This window comes from Microcaecilia unicolor, chromosome 8 (genome assembly GCF_901765095.1).
Source record: "Microcaecilia unicolor chromosome 8, aMicUni1.1, whole genome shotgun sequence".
NCBI classification, from domain to species: domain Eukaryota; kingdom Metazoa; phylum Chordata; class Amphibia; order Gymnophiona; family Siphonopidae; genus Microcaecilia; species Microcaecilia unicolor.
In genome coordinates this window covers 115673107-115691787 of record NC_044038.1, presented here as the reverse complement: position 1 = coordinate 115691787, position 18681 = coordinate 115673107, and the positions used below count along the sequence as shown (strand labels likewise).

At 47.8% G+C, this 18681-nt stretch overlaps 2 protein-coding genes across 3 annotated transcripts in view; one reads left to right on the top strand and one right to left on the bottom strand.

Annotated features, from left to right (window-relative positions):
• The window catches only part of HMMR (hyaluronan mediated motility receptor), a 731570-nt gene extending 720678 nt beyond the window's left edge, over positions 1-10892 (bottom strand). For both annotated transcript variants that reach the window (XM_030213533.1, XM_030213534.1), the window contains exon 1: positions 10716-10892. In XM_030213533.1, coding sequence (XP_030069393.1) covers positions 10716-10761 — 46 coding nt within the window. In that variant the 5' untranslated portion in view covers positions 10762-10892. The remainder of the gene's footprint in view (positions 1-10715) is intronic.
• Positions 10893-11276: 384 nt separating this feature from the next.
• The window catches only part of NUDCD2 (NudC domain containing 2), an 87498-nt gene continuing 80093 nt past the window's right edge, over positions 11277-18681 (top strand). Inside the window, exon 1 of the mRNA XM_030213535.1 lies at positions 11277-11575. Coding sequence (XP_030069395.1) covers positions 11348-11575 — 228 coding nt within the window. The 5' untranslated portion in view covers positions 11277-11347. The remainder of the gene's footprint in view (positions 11576-18681) is intronic.

The window sequence follows — 18681 nt, the reverse complement described above, 5'->3', positions numbered from 1 at the left end:
GCCAGACCTGAAAAGAAGGCCGCCATGTCAGAATGGGATGGTATGTTAAAGGGCTTGCCAGAAGGTAGGTCCAAACAAATGACACCCCTGGAAGAAAACGGACGCCAGCAATGGAATAAACCAGATGGCAGTGCCGTCGAAGACCGGATGTCAACCCTGATAGGAGGTAGGACGAATAGAGCCAGAGTGGGGACAGAACCTGAGCCTCACGGATGACAGTCCACTGCACTGTTCACTAGGGTATTCCTTAGTCTTTAAGAAGATGAGTCAAACATGCAGGAACAAAATAACCTAACTGGAAAGAAACCCAGTATATCAGCCCTGCAAAAGGCAACATGTCAATCCTGTAAAGAGGCAACATGCTAATCCTGCAAAAAAAGTAACATGACAATCTTGAAAAGAGGCAACATGCTAATCCTGCAAAAAAAGTAACATGACAATCTTGAAAAGAGGCAACATGCCTGCCCTATGAGAGACCATATGGTAGTTCCGCCAGATGAAAGGATGTCCATTCCGAACATAATATGGCCACAATCCTACCAGGGGAAAGAATGTCCATTCTGGATGAAGATAAGATGGCAATAGCTCTGCCAGAGGACTGGATGTCCATTCTGAACAAACAAAGATAGCAATAGTCCTACCAGAGGATGGAATGTTCATTCTGAACGAACATAAGATGGCAACAGTCCTGCCAGGTGACCGAAGTCCATTCTGAAAGAACATAAGATGACAACAGTCCTGCCAGAGGGCAGTATGTGTATTCCAGACTACCATAAGATGGCAACTTCTGCAAGAAAATAAGATGTCAACCCAGAGACAGAATGGCAGATCATCCAGAATGAAGCTAGGATGACAGTCCTGACATGATAAATCGTCAGCCCCCAGGGCTACATACTTGATCTGAGACCGGCTGACAGTCCCCTAGAGTTTAAGAATGCCACTCGGGAGAAAAGCAAGCTGCAATGTAAAGAGACCACATACTAGTCCTGGAAGCAAACTGAATGCTAGTAGCAATGCCCTGCCAAACTCATGCACAAAGACAAGGACAGCAGTCTCAGGGGAAAAACAAAAAGGGAGCTGAAATCCAAAGGACCTGCCCCATAAGCAACAAGCAAAGGTAACACTGTCAAAGAAGACTGCAATTGTTTCAGGGCACTCAGTAAGCAAAAGAGCACTGATGTGCAGCTCACGAGACTGCAAAATGCAATTCCCAAGGGAAAACATTGCAATTTAAAGGTTTAAAGAAAAAAAATCGTCCTGTCCCTGAGATGTGACCCAGCCAAAAATGAAGTCACATCCTGACAGACAAGGGATAATCAGATTAAAGAACCTGCAGAAGGTACTGTAATACAGAAAGGATGCAAGATCACTCAGTACTAGAAAAGGCTACAGTGGAATGTGCACCAGAGAAAGCCAGCAAACCGACATGGCTGCAGGAAAAGACAGGTTAATGAGGCCTTTGAAAACTCAATGCAAATGTCCCAATGAGATTCAGAACTCATCTGGAATGTTAAAGTGTCAATGGTAACTAGGAAAGCTAGCTCTCCCAGAGACAACAAAAAGCAAATAACCACTTCTGACACTAGCCAGGGCAAACCTGGCCACGCACGAAGCAGAATGCAGGAAACAGCAGAAAGCTACCTCTCCCAGAGACAACAAAAAGCAAATCACCACTTCCAACACTAGCCAGGGCAAACCTGGTCATGCACGAACCAGAATGCAAGAAACAGCAAACCTGCAAGATAGAAAGAACGCCCAACACTGGAGGTAAGCCAGAGACAATGCTAGGCTAAAGAGCTGTTCCCATTACCACAAGGTGTTGCCTTGAAGTACTTAATACAAAACCCGCAGTTTGCTACTGCTCCGGTAAAAACCTGAGACGCAGGAAATAGAGAAACTGCAGGCAGACTCAGGAAAGGACATGCCAGAATGTGCGTTCTGGTTCTTTTTTTTTTTTTTTTTACAAAACAGTGTGAAGAGCGGATAGCTCACCTGACGCCAGGTAAGGCAAGCAAAGCACTGAACTAAAATTGTAATGGCGACTGCCAACAAAGTTTCCCGCCTAAGAGAATTTGCTGACTAAGCAGCAAACTGGCAACTCCAACAAAAAAATCCATAGAAATGAAAGTCAAAATAAGTGAAGAAACACCCCCATAAGTGCAAAAATCATCCTGCTGACTGAAGATCAAAGTCAGGCAGAAGATACCGATACTCAACAGCCATAAGCACCAGCTGAAGCCTCCACTTACTCCAACCCAGCCAGCTGACGGTACAGACGCAAGGCTTGTGCACCAGAACTCTGTAAACTCAGCAGAAACCAGTGCTGCAAGAACCACATGGCATGACTCACTACAGAGTCTTTTTTTTTTTTAAGCAAAGGCAAGGAAGCTTGCACCACGCTAGTGTGGAAGGGAGGACAAATGCTTCCCCAGGAAAGCTCCGGTCTCAAACATGCTACCAACAACTTCGAGAGCACACTGCTGCTGGAGCAACTGAACGCTGCAGAAACGAAGCAGGGCAAGGGGTCAGACCGGCATGTAGAAAAGAAACTTGTGCCACCGGAGCAGTGAGCGCTGCAGGGGGCAGGGGTCTGACAGGGATAATCAGCAATCGCCAACCCGCGCCCCCCCTTTTTTCTGCTTCTTTTTTTCGTGTAAGCAGCAAACGGCCACCATCCTAAAAATGGCGCAAAAGGAGCAAGATGGCTGCTAACCAGCAGGCACAGAGCCTATTCAAGACCTGCCATGGCTCCTCCGCCGGTCCTAAGGAAGAACCCGGGGACAAAAGCAAAGGAGGGAAGCCAGCTATAGTTAGTGATAAGGACAGGCCAAGGTCCTGAAACTGCTCACCGGAAATCCCAACGGGTGGCAGTCACTGACTATTCCATGGACTACACTATCAGAATAAAGGCACTTACAGTTTTAGGAGAAATGTGAAAACCACAGACCAGGAACAGAAGAGCTAACGCTCAACATACCCAGACATTCACTGGCAAAGTTTGCCCTGAAGTTTGTTTGTTTTTTTGTTGTTTTTTTTAAAGAGGTAGGAGAGAAAACTTCCAGACTGGAACCAGATAGATGGACAAACAGCAGTGAAGAGGGGGGGGGGGACCTGGCCCCCACCAGGTGTAGCCCCAACAGGCAGGCAAAGAAAACCAAGACCCCCAGCTCAACTAGACCTGAAGGAACAGGCCAGGAGCAAGCACCATCCTGAGAGCTGCACAGGGTATGTCCATCCACCTGCTGAGATAGAGAGAATACTGAGAGTGAGGCTGCTGCACTCCTCCTTCACTTCAGTACATGTCTCATCACCAAGCAAAATCAAACAAGAAACAAGGAAGACTTCCTCACCAACCAAACACAACAGAAACTCGTCAGTCCAACGTAGAGAAACAACCACAGTGATGGACTCCCCTTCAGTGGTTTCTGTTCTCTTTTTTTTTTTTTTTTTTTGAAGCTAAAAACCACAACAAGGACAGACAGGAGAAAATTGCGGATAAGAGTGCGGGATCCTGGATTCATCTGCTGCTAGTAAAGGAAAGAAAATTATCAGCAGGTAAGGCATAATTTTACCTTCCTTAGCGTATGCAGCAGATTAATCCAGGAACTGGTGGGATGCACCACAGCAATCCCCAGTTAGGGTGGGAAGTCACCGCATCCAGAGAGAGAACCGCTGCTGCAAAGGGAGCATCTGAATAGTGAAAGCTCACCTGTTCCTCCCAAGAGGTAGACAGCAACCTCATGGAATGAGCCTGCAACGCCACCAGGATGCAACCTTTGAAAACATCCACAGAAACAAAGAAACAAAGAATCTGCAATCCAACAAGAAAAAGAAAATCTGATAAAGTGATAAAGACAAAGAGAAGATATGACGCTGAAAAACATGCAACATCTGTGAATGTTGGAAAACCTCCAAACATCCAGAAAACAAAGCGCTGCGTACTCCGTGTGAAAATCTCTCTCCCGAAAGGAGGGCAGAAAAAAAAAGAGGCTGATAAAGAAAAGCCAAACCACAGCAGGAAAAAAAAGGAGGAACTGAATGCAAGGTCACTCCAGGCTCAGCAAATGGCAAAAAAAAAAAAAAAAAAAAAAAAAACAGTTCAACACGGCTGTGCAAAGGAGCCCAAAGCCAGAGGACAAGAACGAAATTTAAGGCCGAACAAGACCGTAGCAGAAGAGCAAAGCACTCTGCATGAAATGCACCACATTCAGGTGAGAAACCAGAGAAAAGTCCGAAACTCTCTCCTAGAAGCAAGCTACCGAAGCGAATTAGAGGCCAGGCCCTTCTGCAACCCGTTCTGCAGAAGAACAGACACCCATAATGGGGACAACGCGAGGGCCGAAACCATGCCTCAAAAATTCATTACACCTGAAACTACGTGGTAGAAGAGGGCCGCATACAAGCTCACAAAGAGCAGAAATCACTGTGTCCAAAGAACTAAAAAAAAAAAAAAAAAAAACAGGCCATAAGACCAAACCGAGAGACATCCTTCACTCTGTAGGACTGAAGGATGAGCCCGGAGCTAAACGGAATCAGAAATGGAGGCATCACCACGAGCCGCACCAGATCCGCATATCAAGGGCTCCGAGGCCAATCTGGAACTAACAGAATGATCCAACCTCGGTGACGAGCAATCCGAAAGAACTCAGCCACGCAGGAAACATTAAGCGAAGAACATCCTCCGGCTAAAGAAGCAGCTGAATAACCAGCCCTGCTGAACCGCCCTCAATCCAATGCCAGAAGGCACATCGATGTCCAACCAGGACCGCATCAAAATTACCTCCGGAGCTCTCTACCTGAGGCCAACTGAAGAAGCTCTGGTGTGGAATAACTATTCCACCAAAACCAGAAGACGGCAGAAAAGGAGAGCACACTGTAGAAAAAGCCCGCAAAGTGGGCCGTGGAGAAACGGAACACAAGGTCCTCTGCCCCCCCCCCCCAAGGGGGCGGACACACCCAGAAGGCCAGGGCCTGACTGACCCTGTCAAAGAAGAAGCCACCGCCGTCTACTTCTTCCGACGGCACAAACACCGCCTGGGCTACAATGTGTCCAGAAAGGCTAGAAGACGAACAGTACCAAAAAGCAGATCCAAGAGGGAGAACAGCCATACCGTTCCCTGTGCCATACACCGCCCCAGAGGCAAAAAATGGATGCAAAGGACTCTCTAACCTGAAAAGCTTGTATCCGTGACAACCACCAACCACCGGAGAGGCGCCAAGGTACCCTCTTCCACAGGGAAGAATTGCGGAGCCACCAGTCAATGCACAGCCGTGTCGAGAACAGCCGCGGAAGATGCCACTGACATTCCAGGGACATAGGTGACTTCCAGCATAGACGCGAGATCTGTAGAAGTCGCCGTGAGCACAGTCCATGGCCTTACCTCCAACAAGGCCACCACAGAGTCTAAAACGTGACAAGTGCCAGATCCGAGGACAATGCCATGAGCAGCTGCACCACTGAGTCAGAAGCTAGACACCTCCGTCCTCGGTGGCTCATATGAAGGGTGACCATCCAGCCCAAGGAGAGGCAAACTGACTCTCGGCAGCTGAGTAGAACAGAGTGCACCCAGAAACCGCCCTTGTGGAGAAAGCCACAACACCCCAACACCTAGAAAATGGTGTGCGAGGTCATAGCCATGCTGAAAAGCAGAGCCTGGAACTAAGACTCCCAGAACGGCCAATCGGAGAAACCGCAAAAGAGTGGGCCACAGAGGAAAGAGCAGAAACGCTTCCCAGCAGAGAAGTGCCTGGCAGAATGCTAAATAGAAGTAGCTCCACAAAAACCTAGCAAAAACCTGGCTATACCGCCGAAATGACAGATTTTAAAGTCTCTCTACGAAAAAGTTGAATGGAGAGACACAGATTCACTTCCTGTAGAAAGAAAGTGAGGCAAACAGAAGTCCCTTAAAGAGGGACCATGAAGAAAACCACAATCTTCCCGAATGTACTTCTGGTGGGGACACAGAAACCACCGCCCCAGAACCGGCAGAGTCCGTAGTGTATCCCGGACCATCGTCCGTTTGGAGGCCGCAGCACAACAGAACTTCAGAAACACCTTGTGCCCAGGAGAAGCGAACTCCAGCTTGGGACCTTTTCGGACAATATTCAAGACCCACTGATTTGGGGAGTTTTTTTTTTGTTTTTTTACATTTCATAGAAACACCAAAGCTGGGCACCAAAGAGTAGACCAGCACCCCATCATTGGATAGAGCGCCCGCCTGCTCCCTAACGAGATAGAGCCCCTGAAGGCCACTTGTCCCTTCAAAAGGAAAGGAAGAACACTGCTGAAAGAGTGGGCACGAGGAGTCAACCTGCCCAGCTAGTACCGGCGAGCTCCGAAGGTGGAGCCTAACAGACCACACCCTCGATTAGGGCTTGGGTCTGTCTTCAGGAAGCCTCTGAGTCTAGAGTCGCCCAAGTCTATAACAATCTATTCTAGGTCCTCTCCCAAAGAGAAGGTTACCTCGAAAGGTACTTCCGTGATGCTTCAAGTGAAATTCAGTGCATAAGTGTTTGCATAATAAGTGACAGCTTGCGGCATGATGCAGTTGCTGTACATGCATTCTTGGAAAAATTAATCGCGTTCTTGAAAAGCAAAATTGAAGAAATAAAATATGTAACATACTTTAGTGATGGCTCAGCTGCACAATACAAGAACTTCAAAAACTTTTCCAACTTGTGCTATCATCAAACAGAATTTGGAATAAGTGCACAGTGGAATTTCTTTGGCACAAGCCATGGCAAGTCACCATGTGATGCCATAGGTGGTACAACAAAGCGACTAGCTGCTCAGGCTAGTTTGCAACGACCTAAAAATAGCCAAATTCTTACAGCACAAGGCTTGTTTGAATTTTGTGATCAAAAATTAAATAAAATCAAGTTCATTTTTTTTTCCAAGGATGAAATTGAATCTTCAAGATCTGCACAAGAGGAAAGATTCAGTAAAGCTTCCACAGTTGCTGGAACTCGTGAAAATCACCAGTTTATTCCCATTGACTTGAACCAAATTTCAGTCAGTAGAGTGTCAAATGATTCCTCCTCATTTGTTGTCAAACTGTCAGTCAGATGACCCAGTGAGTGTACCTGACGTGTCTCAACTTCAGCCTGGGCAGTGTTGCCTGTGTTTATGACAACAAATGGTGGATTGGCAATGTCTGTGACATCATTTGAAGAACATGATGCCTTGGTCAACTTTATGCATCCATGCGGGCCTGCACGATCATTTCATTGGCCTAGCAGAAGAGATTCTTGTTGGATTTCTGAACAGCATATTCTAGCAGTTCTTCCAGTACCAGCAACTACAGCACTTGGACGACAGTATACATTTCCAGAAACAGCAGTGAAACTTATCAGTGAAAAATTCTTGTCACTTCAGCACTGAGGTTTTACTTGGGAACCATTAAGACACCCCCATTAGGCTTGAGAAACTAGGCAACAACCAAATGAGGCTTGGGAACCTCAACTAAGATGCCCACCTTCAGGCTTGGGAACCTGTGCCAAGTGGCTGGACTTGCCTGGCTATCGGGCGTGACCTCTTGGCGATGAGGTTGCCACTTCCTATTGAATTGGTAGTGGCGTAGCCACCATGGACCAACGCATGCTTAAAGCAACTGAGTGACTTATACAGCAATTAGAAACATCGATGGGCCCTATATCCGTTTCATCTATCATTGAACAATACTGGCCAAAAAACACTTTTTTTGCAATCCTTATATGGAGAGACTCCAAATTGAAAACTACATATTCTGATAGAAGGAAATCTGCTCTTTCTAATGGTGCTAAAAGAAAGAATATTGAAGCTGTCCCACTGGAGATCAAGGGCATCAAAGATAGCCCAAAATGGGCAAAAATGCTTTTTATACCAACTTTGAACGCTTATAATTTTTCAACCACTTGAAGGAAAGTGCTGCAAATTGGAATGCCTCATTACAGCCGTGCATTTAGTACACCTACCAAAAATCTACCTGAAAGGCCAACTAGTTTAGAAACTACAGCAGCCTCAACATCGCTGTAAATTGATTTTTGTCGTTTTTTTGGCAAAGTTTGAGCCTAAACCATTCAAAAAGTAAGAGGACTAGGAACATGGGGTTTTGCCAGTTCATTAAGCCCTAAAAGTAGTGCAGGTTCTCCAAATACCCCCCTTGTACTACTAAAACTTCCAGTTTTACAGCTTCTGGAAGTTGGCCCAAAATGTCATTTTTGCTCAGGCGACATTTTGCAACCCTTTACTTGAGGTCCCCTAGAACCTCCAATTTTTAGTCTTTTGAACTAAAATTTTGTACAGCTTAGTTTTTTTTATCATAAAGAAACTATGTACCAAATTTCATCAAAATCTGAGATGGTGAGGTGGGGACGACCTTTAAAATTGGTCCACTTGACACGGAATGACTCATTAAACTCTGGAATTTGTTGCCAGAGAATGTGGTAAAGGCGGTTAATTTGCCGAGTTCAAAAAAGGTTTGGACGGTTTTCCATAGGAAAAGTCCATAGACCAATATTAAATGGACTTGGGGAAAATCCACTATTTCTGGGATAAGCAGTATAAAATGTTTTGTACTTTTTTGGGATGTTGCCAGGTATTTGTGATCTGGATTGGCCACTGTTAGAAACCGGATGCTGGGCTTGATGGACCTTTGGTCTTTCCCAGAATGGCACTTGTATATGTACTTATACTGAAAGAAACAGACACAAGGCTCAAATGTAATAAAAATAGGAAAAGCGGTTTATTAGACAAAGTTGGTAGCAAGTGCAGATGATTTCAACGATATTGAATGTAAAATCACCCAGTATATTATAGAATGTTAGAAAAGGTACAGAGAAGGGTGGTGAAAATGATAAAGGGGATGGGACGACTCCCCTATGATGAAAGACTGAAGCGTCTAGGGCAGTGATGGTGAACCTATGGCACGCGTGCCAGAGAGGGCATGCGGAGCCGCCGGTCGCCTCACCCAAGACTTTCAGCCCTCCCTCCCACCCAGCATCAAGTATTCCTCCCTCCCTTCCACCCGGCACCCATCCCTCCCTCCGAACCCGAAGAAATGTAAAAGTCTTCCCTTGTCTGAGTAAGCGGCAGTAGCAGCGAAAAGCGTGCTGCTGGTTCGGCGCGTCTTCAGCCTTCCGTCTCTCAAGCTCTCTGGTCCCGCCCTCATTTCCTGTTAGGGCGGGAACAGAGAGCTTGAGAGATGGAAGGCTGAAAACGCGCCGAACCAGCAGCACGCTTTTCACTGCTGATGCTGACGTTGCCTATTCGGACAAGGGAAGACTTTTAAATTTCTTCGGGTTCGGAGGGAGGGATGGCGGACTGGTGCCGGGTGGGAGGAAGGGAGGAATGCTTGACGCCGGATGGGAGGGAGGGTGCCCTGGTGCACGTCGGGTGGGAGGGACGTGAGGCCTGGTGGCTTGCCTGGTGCTTGGGTGGGAGTGCTGGGTGGGTGGATGGCCTGGTGCTGGGTGGGAGGGAGGCTTAGGTGGCTGGGTGCTTGGGTGGGAGGCCTGGTGCTTGGGTGGGAGTGCTGGGTGGGTGCATGGCCTGGTGCTGGGTGGGAGGGAGGCTTGGGTGGGAGGCCTGGGTGGGTGCATGGCCTGGTGCTTGGGAGGAAGGGAGGCCTGGTGCTGGGTGGGAGGGAGGCTGGAGGGGAGGGCAGGCGAGAGAGGAGGGTTGCTGGACATTTGTGGATGGAGGGGAGAGGAGAGTTGCTGGACATGGATGGAGGAAAAGAAATGAAGAAGAAAGGAGGAAAGTAAAGAAATAAATGGAAAGGAAGCCCTGGAAACGGAGTTAAGAGAACAGATAGAGAGCAGCAGAATCAGCGACTAGGACCAATATGGATAGAAAAACAAAATCACCAGACAACAAAGGTAGAAAAAATCATTTTATTTTCATTTGTGTTTGGAATATGTCCAATTTGAGAATTTACATCTGCTGTCTTATTTTGCACTGGGTATACTGGAGCTGAACAGCCAACTAGTTTAGAAACTACAGCAGCCTCAACATCGCTGTAAATTGATTTTTGTCGTTTTTTTGGCAAAGTTTGAGCCTAAACAATTCAAAAAGTAAGAGGACTAGGAACATGGGGTTTTGCCAGTTCATTAAGCCCTAAAAGTAGTGCAGGTTCTCCAAATACCCCCCTTGTACTACTAAAACTTCCAGTTTTACAGCTTCTGGAAGTTGGCCCAAAATGTCATTTTTGCTCAGGCGACATTTTGCAAACCTTTACTTGAGGTCCCCAAGAACCTCCAATTTTTAGTCTTTTGAACTAAAATTTTGCACAGCTTAGTTTATCATAAAGAAACTATGTACCAAATTTCATCAAAATCTGAGATGGTGAGGTGGGGACCCCTGGTCCACTTGACAGGAATGACTCAATTACACGTTGAGTGAAGAAACATTTTCTCCGATTCGTTTTAAATTTACTACATTGTACCTTCATCGCATGACCTCTAGTCCTAGTATTTTGGAACGCGTAAAAAGGCAGTTCTTTTGAGTCTACGTGGCTATCAAGATCTACTGACTTGTTTTGACAAAAACTAACATTTATTGTGACTCCCCCCCCCCTTCCAAAAAAAAATTGGCACCCTAAACAACCACATAGTTCTATCAAATGGTTGGGTCTGCTACCTATACCAAGTCATCAAAGAACGCTATTATTTGTAGAAGCAGAAATACAAGAAACTCGCTCTTAACCGAAAAGTGAAAAAAACCTTCCTCCGATTACCTGTGTGCTCATTGAAGCGTTTCAATGGTGCCCTAGGAAAGGACATGACCAGAAAATAATCTAAAGTGCTTTTCTTCCCCTCTTTATCTCCAATCCACCGCCCGTAGTAGAACTACTATTCTCAACAAGGCAAAAAGTAAAAAACGATACAGCACCACAGCAGGATCCCTCTCAACAATCAACTCCTCCGCGCCGCCCGCCACCTGACCTAACCACACCTCAAAATTCAAACGCCGCTCATCATCGGCTTTGCACCACCTCCTCCGCAAGACACAGCCAATCTGCTAAACTGAGCTCTGACCGGAAGTTCCCGTCACCAAAACGAACCTGCAACAACGCCGGATACGGTTAGTCAGTGGAAGTGTGGAACAATGAACGTAAGAACTAAGAAATTTGGGAACGATGATCCTGTTTGCTCGGTTTTTATATATTGCTTTATCGTGCGTTTGGCATGGATAACGCATTACCGAAACAAAGATGGCGACTTCGAGGAGTCATGTGACCTGGATTTGAAAAAAAAAAAAAAAAAAAAAAAAGCATTAACCTCCTTGGAGGAAAAAAAAGATAACTGGTGCTGGTAGTGCGCATGCGCAGAGTTCTGCATCGCATCTGTTTGTAATAAGGAAGGTTGTATGGTTTCCGGCTGTTTTCTAGTAATAATAACACTAATCATGTCTGCGCACTTTGAGGAGCGGAGCGGGGTGGTTCCCTGCCAGACGGTTTGGGGCCAGTGGTACCAGACTATGGAAGACGTTTTCATAGAAGTTAATGTTCCTATCGGTACTATGGCTCGAGAAATTGAGTGCAGACTGGAGAGCAGGCATATATTGCTGCGTGTGAGGGGTCGTGAGATCTTGAAGGTAAGTTTCCCTGGTTCTCAAAACCGAGTTTTGCATTCATTAACGTTCTTGGGTCACTTCATCTGCGTGCGTGTTCGGATTCTACAGGTTTCCGGGTCAGGTCTGTGTATTGTAGTTACAATGTTATGTAATGTCGCTCTCTAGAGGTAGTGTAGGACCTTAAAACCCGGAGCGCGTCATTGTTTTGACGGCCGCTACTGCTAACAGTATGCAGCGATCACCAGCCATAACCCAGCGCTACACAAATCTTTTAGTTAAACAAAGAGGTGCAATAGACTTGAGTGGAAGTGAGCCTATGTAGTCCACTGTAAGATAGGAAGCCAATCTCGGTTTCTTCCACTCCCCTTCGCAGCCGTCATTCCCATACACTCAAATCACTGCACGCAAACCTATGAGCTGCTGCAAGGGGGTTTAATAGCCAGGAGTGGAAGTGAGCCTATCTAGTCCACTGTAACCAAGGAAGCCAATTTGGTCCATCTCTGTTTCCACTCCCCCGCGCAGTCGTCATTGCCATTCACACAAAACAAAGCAAGCAAGCCTATTAGTTGCTGCATCTGCGTTGTAGAGGTCTATAAAATAATGAGTGGAGTTGACCAGGTAGATGTGAAGCGTCTGTTCACACTTTCCAAAAATACTAGGACTAGGGGGCATGCGATGAAGCTACAATGTAGTAAATTTAAAACAAATCGGAGAACATTTTTTGATCAGAAAGGCCAAATATATTACGATCCTGCATTATGTGGCCCTTGAAATCGAAAATAGACCAGGATCCTGCAGTATGTGGCCCTTCTGATCAAAAATAAACCAGGATATTGATGTATGCGGCCCTTCTGATGCCAAATACACCAGGATCCTGGTCTGTTTCGCCCTTCTGAGCCAAATATATCAGGATCCTGCTGTATGTGGCCCTTGAAATCAAAAATAGACCAGAATCCGGCAGTATGCGGCCCTGCAGATCAAACATACACCAGGATCTAGAGGTATGCCACCGTTCTGATTCCAAATAGTAACATAGTAGATGACGGCAGAAAAAGACCTACACGGTCCATCCATTCTGCCCAACAAGATAACTCATATTTGCTGCTTTTTGTGTATACCCTACTTTGATTTGTACCTGTGCTCTTCAGGGCACAGACCGTATAAGTCTGCCCAACCACCAGCTCCTCCTCCCAACCACCGGCTCTGGCACAGACCGTATAAGTCTGCCCAGCACCAGCCCCGCCTCCCGATCTTGACTAAGCTCCTGAGGATCCATTCCTTAGGCACAGGATTCCTTTATGCTTATCCCACGCATGTTTGAATTCCATTACCATTTTCATTTCCACCAGACAGCAGGATTCTGGTCTATTTCGCCCTTCTGAGCGAAATAAACAAGGATCCTGCTGTTTGTGGCCCATGCGATCGCAAATAGACCAGGATCCGGCAGTATGTGGCCCTTCTGATCAAAAATACACCAGGATCTTGATGTATGCCGCCCTTCTGATCCCAAATACATCAGGATCCGGCAGTGGTTTTTTTATATTTTGTTCTTGTGATGTCTTATACTGTGCCAAAACTGAAAACTATTGGTTAAAAATTCAATTTGGGATTCAAGAGTCAAGGAACTTGATAACAAAGTCCCTAACAAACAGATGATCAAAACCCTGCGCTGTTCCAAATAGTGCCTGAATAGCGTGGGCCGTTATTAGACCTACTAGTAAAAAAGGCCCGTTTCTGGAACGAATGAAACGGGTGCTAGCAAGGTTTTCCTGGGAGTGTGTATGTTTGAGAGAGAGAGCCAGAGTGAATGTGCGGGTGTGTGACAGAGTGAGACTGTCTGTGTGACAGTGTGTGTGTGACAGGGCCCCCTCCCCTGTCCCTAATGCCCCTCACCCCGTTCCCTCCACTCCTTTTCCTCCTCCTTCCCACACTTTGGGTTCCTTAAGGCTTTCAAAAGTCTATGTACCCCCGTGGCCCTAATGCCCAGTATCCGGATACCCCACCGCTTTCCTCCTCACCCCTCCCCCAAGATGTAATACTTTCACGTCCTTCATTTAAAAAAAAAAGTGTCTTATCTACCCTGTGTACAAATGCCCAGCATTCAGATTGTGTTCCTCTCATAAATTTTCATTTCTTTCATTCATTCAGAACTTGCCCCCCCCCCCCCCCCCCCCCCCGAACACTTTTGGTTCCTTCAGTCTTTTAAAACTCTCCTATGTACCCTGTGTGCTAATGGCCAGCATTGAGATTGTTGTGCTGTCCTAAATTTGCATGTCTTTCAGTCATTCACAACTCCCCCCCCCCCCCCCCCCCACTTCTCCAGTTTAACACTTTCGTTTCCTTCAGTCTTTTAAAACTCTCCTATCTACCCTGTGTCCTAATGGCCAGCATTCAGATTGTTTTCCTTTCCCAAATGTTCATGTCTTTCAGTCGTTCAGAACTCCCCCCCTCCCCCCATTTAACACTTTCGGTTCCTTCAGTCTTTTAAAACTCTCCTATCAACCCTGTGTCCTAATGGCCAGCACTCAGATTGTTTTGCTTTGCCAAATTGTCTGTAACTGAGGTCAGTGCGTGCCTGCCTAGCAGACCACTTCCGGCAGGCACGGTCCCAAGCACATCTTGTTGGAGGTGAGAATTATTATATAGGATGATCAGAGATAATTGCATGCAAATTTAAGCACACAATTATCTCTGATCATGGGGTAGAAGTGTGGGAGAATTGTGCCTGAGCATGCGCTCAGCACAGTCCTCCCGCGCTTGTTTGACAGGTCTGGGCTGTCAAAAGCCCAAACCTGTCAAACACAGGGGCTGGAGGTCCATGGGACCACCAGGCCCCAACTACCCCTGCCCCGAGCAACAGGAGCTGGAGGTCTGGTGGACCTCCAGTCCCCCCCAATGATTTCTCTCCTCCTCCCCCTCCCCCCCGGTTCAGGGAGGGCTGGAGATCCGATGGGTCTCCAGTCCCCCTAACTCTCCTCAACAAACAGTCCCTGGTGGCCTTGTGGGGGACTAACCACCCCCCCCCCCCCAGCGACAGGGGGGCTGGAGGTCCACTGGACCACCGGTCCCCCACCCCCCAGGTTCATGGAGGGGTGGAGATCCGATGGGTCTCCAGCCCCTGCTAATCCCCCAGCAAAGGGTCCCTGGTAGTCCAGTGATCAATCTGCTCCCACCCACCCCCCTACCCCCCTACCTTGTGGATTGGAGGAGGGAGGGTAGCCTGCCTCCCTCCTCTTCCTGTGACGTCGCAAAATGGCGGCGCCCAGGCCTGCCCAGTGTATCCTGGGATGCACTGGGCAGAGCTGGGCGCTGCCATTTTGCAGCATCGCAGGAAGAGATGGGAGGCAGGCTACCCTCCAACCCACAAGGTAGGGGGGTGGGGTGGGGGACGGAGGGGGCAGATTGATCACTGGACCACCAGGGACCCTTTGCTGGGGGGTTGGGGGGACTGGAGACCAACGGGTCTCCAGCCTTCCCTGAACCTTGGGGGTAGGATCGTCAGAGGGGACCGCCCCCGCTGTCGCTGGGAGGGGGGGGGGGGTTGGTTGGTCGCCCACTAGGCCACCAGGGACTGTTTGTTGAGGGGAGTTGGGGGGGGCTGGATACCCACCGGATCTCCAGCCCTCCCTGAACCTGGGGGGGGGGGGATTGTGAGGGGGGGACCGGCATTCCAGCGGACCTCCATCCCCCCCTGGCTCTGGGGGAGGGGGGGGTTGGTTGGTTGGTCACCCACTCGGCCACCAGGGACTGTTTGTTGAGGGGAGATAGGGGAGGCTGGAGACCCACCGGATCTCCAGCCCTCCCTGAACCTGGGGGGAGGGGTCAGGGGGGTCCAGGTTTGCTTTGTTGGGGGGAATGAGGGCCTGCATGCTGGACAGGGCTCACCATTCCTCCCCAATGATCATCAAACCCTAACGCCAGCTCGGAGCTGGCGTAGGGTTTGCCGCGGCCAGCAACCCTATCTTTGGCGTGCTGGTTGCTGATCATTGGGGATGAATATGTTTAGCCCTATTTTGCATGCATTTGCATGCTAGTTGCGGTCAGAGCCCTCGAGTGCATTGTTTCACGCGCTCGAGGGCTCTGATCATGGGGCATTAGCAAGCGCCGGCGCTAGTATGGCGTTAACAGCCTCTATCGCCGGCGTTTGCTTCTGATTAGTCCCTTGTAAGTGTTGATATTGGCAATTGTCCTATATTAGATAAGCATGCCCTTGTTCTTAATCAAGTGAGCATTGATTGATTTAATCTAAGAGGAAACAAAAAAAGTAAAGAGAAATCTGTTTTGACTATGAAGTCTGTGGTACAAGGTGCTATGGACCACTTGTGATCACAGGTACTGTTTTGTCTAATTCTCAAGAGATTTCTACTCCAGCAGCTATACTTAATAGTGCTTTCAATATCATCCCACAGATCAATCCAGAGACTTGTGGGTTATGTCCCCCTACCAGCAGGTGGCAGTTGAGAGAACATCTGAGATCTGTTATACATGGTCCTGTGCAGCAGTCCTTATCTCAGTGTTCTATCTAGCAAGTGGATGGTCATAACCGTGCATCTCTGGATTTATTGGCTCCTGATTGGGTCCCCCGGATCTAGTTGAGCTTCTGGGGTCTGAGGTGTCCTCTATGCATACCTGGTGGTGCCAGGTCCCTCCCTTCCTCCCCCATCGCCCCTTCCTCTCTGCCTGACCAGGGTTTTTGTGTCTCACTCTCCTGCCTCTTGAATAAAAAAAAAAAAAAAAAAAACAGTGTGCAGGGTTTCAAGCTTTGCTGTGCTTGCAACTTGATGCTGGAGATGTAAGGGGGATAGACACTGGCCGGATGGCTCCCTGGGGTGAGTAGCTGCGGGGGATGGTGGTACTGTCTGAAATAGCAAAGCAAGACAAACAAAGTAGAACTCAAGGCAAGGCAGAACCATCAGAAGTGCTACAAATACAAACGCTAGAACATTCTAGAGACCTCGTTACAAAGTTAAAGTTTGAATGTCTCATAGTTCCTTAAGAGAGCCCTCGCTGATGATGTCATGCCGTCGGGAATGAGGCTTGAAGCACACAGAAACACCAGAGTGAAACTTGGATGACTTGTGAGTGAGGCTTGGAAGCTGGAACATCGGAGCAGGGCTAGAATAATCTCTTTAATATGGCTTGAGAAACTGGGAGAAGGCAGTCTGTAAAACCGCAGAACCTGGCCACTGGAGGAAGAGGTGAGTCTGGACAGGGTCACGGCCACAACCGTGACAGACACTCTGGCCGCCTCAGTTCGGCTTGAGGCCATGCTTCCTGTTATGCTAGAGGAACACAGCCTCGGCTGTTACTCATTTATTTTGTAATGCCAGAGAAAGTCTGTATTTCCTGTCCTGGGCTGGATCTCAAGTATGTCAACAGGACGTTTTTTTGTTACATGTGTACCCCGCGCTTTCCCACTCATGGCAGGCTCGATGCGGCTTACATGGGGCAATGGAGGGTTAAGTGACTTGCCCAGAGTCACAAGGAGCTGCCTGTGCCTGAAGTGGGAATCAAACTCAGTTCCTCAGTTCCCCAGGACCAAAGTCCACCACCCTAACCACTAGGCCACTCCTCCACTCAATTACACACTCAATTTGTCATTTACAGATGAAAACCTTGCAGGCCTTGGTGGCGGTGGTTCGACCAGGAGAATTTTTGACCTTCCTGAATCTCAAGGAGGCATATTTCCACATTCCCATTTGGCCTCATCAGCGATTTCTTCGCTCTTCTGTTTACTGCCTGCCTGTAAAGACCCTGCTTGGACCTGGATTACTCTCTTGTCTGCTGCCTGCCTGTAAAGACCCTGCTTGGACCTGGATTACTCTCTTGTCTGCTGCCTGCCTGAATATCTTGCCTGGACCTGGTGACTCCTGGGTCAGTTACCCGCCTGTATACCTGCCTGGACCGAAGACACTCCTTAGCCTAATGCCTGTCACTCTGTTGTGACCCGCTTCTGAACTTCTTCCTTTTCTCCTCTGGCTGGTCTCTCTGGGCGCCCCTTTCCTGGCCTCTCAGTATAAGTCCTGTTGGCCGCCCGCATCTGGGGGCTCAACTCTCGGGGAACAGCGGTCACCACAGGTGAACTTCGGGGTTGCTCGGCCGCCAAGCAGAACCCTGGTCCGTGTCTTTTCACACCCGGCAGCACACTGCTCAGCGCAGGATCTCACCATATCTGACAGTGGCCCATGGTAGCACGTGTACTGGGCTGCATCGTGACTCATCTGGGTCGGGTGATTGCCCCCGGCACCCGTGGTATGCAGATCTGATCAGACTTCAGGTCGATAGTCCTCTTCGTCTGTCTTTTGTGAGGGATCCGCTTGTGTAGGGGCCGTTCTCATGGAGGATCCCTCCCCCTTTGTTCTTATGGTTTGGCTCTTGAAAGGACGTGACTGAGGAAGAAAGGTTACCCTGATAGGGTGATTACCACCATGTTGCAGGCACGGAAGCGTTCCATGTCTGTGGCCTATGCACATGTGTGGCAAATGTTTGAGTCCTGGTGCTCAGAGGCCAGGCTATGCACGTAGTCAGCCTCTGTGGCTGCCATTCTGAGTCTCTTGCAGGCTGGTTTGGACAAGCACCTCTCCCTAAATTCGCTGAAAGTTCAGGTTGCGGCATTGGCCTGCTTTAGGGGGCCCATGCGTAACATCTCGTTGGTGGCTCACCCGGACATTATTTTTTTTTTTTTTTCAATATTACATCCATTTCACGTAAATGCAGTGAAATAACTAGAACTTAACTTACAGTGAAATATTAATTATTATCCTCTTCAGGAATTTAGGAAAATTCACTTCTAACTTAGTCCACAATTATGAGGCAAGATACAAGGAAAATAAATCAAGGACTTTTTAAACCAAATGCATTAGTGCGGGGAAATACCGACACTCGCAGCCAGTTTTAACAGCATAGTATTAACCTGTTTGAACGTTCAGGGCAGAAGCTCTTTCCTCTTCCTTAAACATTATAAATTCTTGCATTTTCTTCGGGTCAAAAAACACATAGTTTATCGAATTTAAAGATACTAAACATCTATATGCATATTTTAACATAAATGATCCACCTAAGGCGAGAATTCTTGGTTTTAATCCCATGAATTCCTGTCTTCTTTTTTGTGTATCTTTATTTAAATC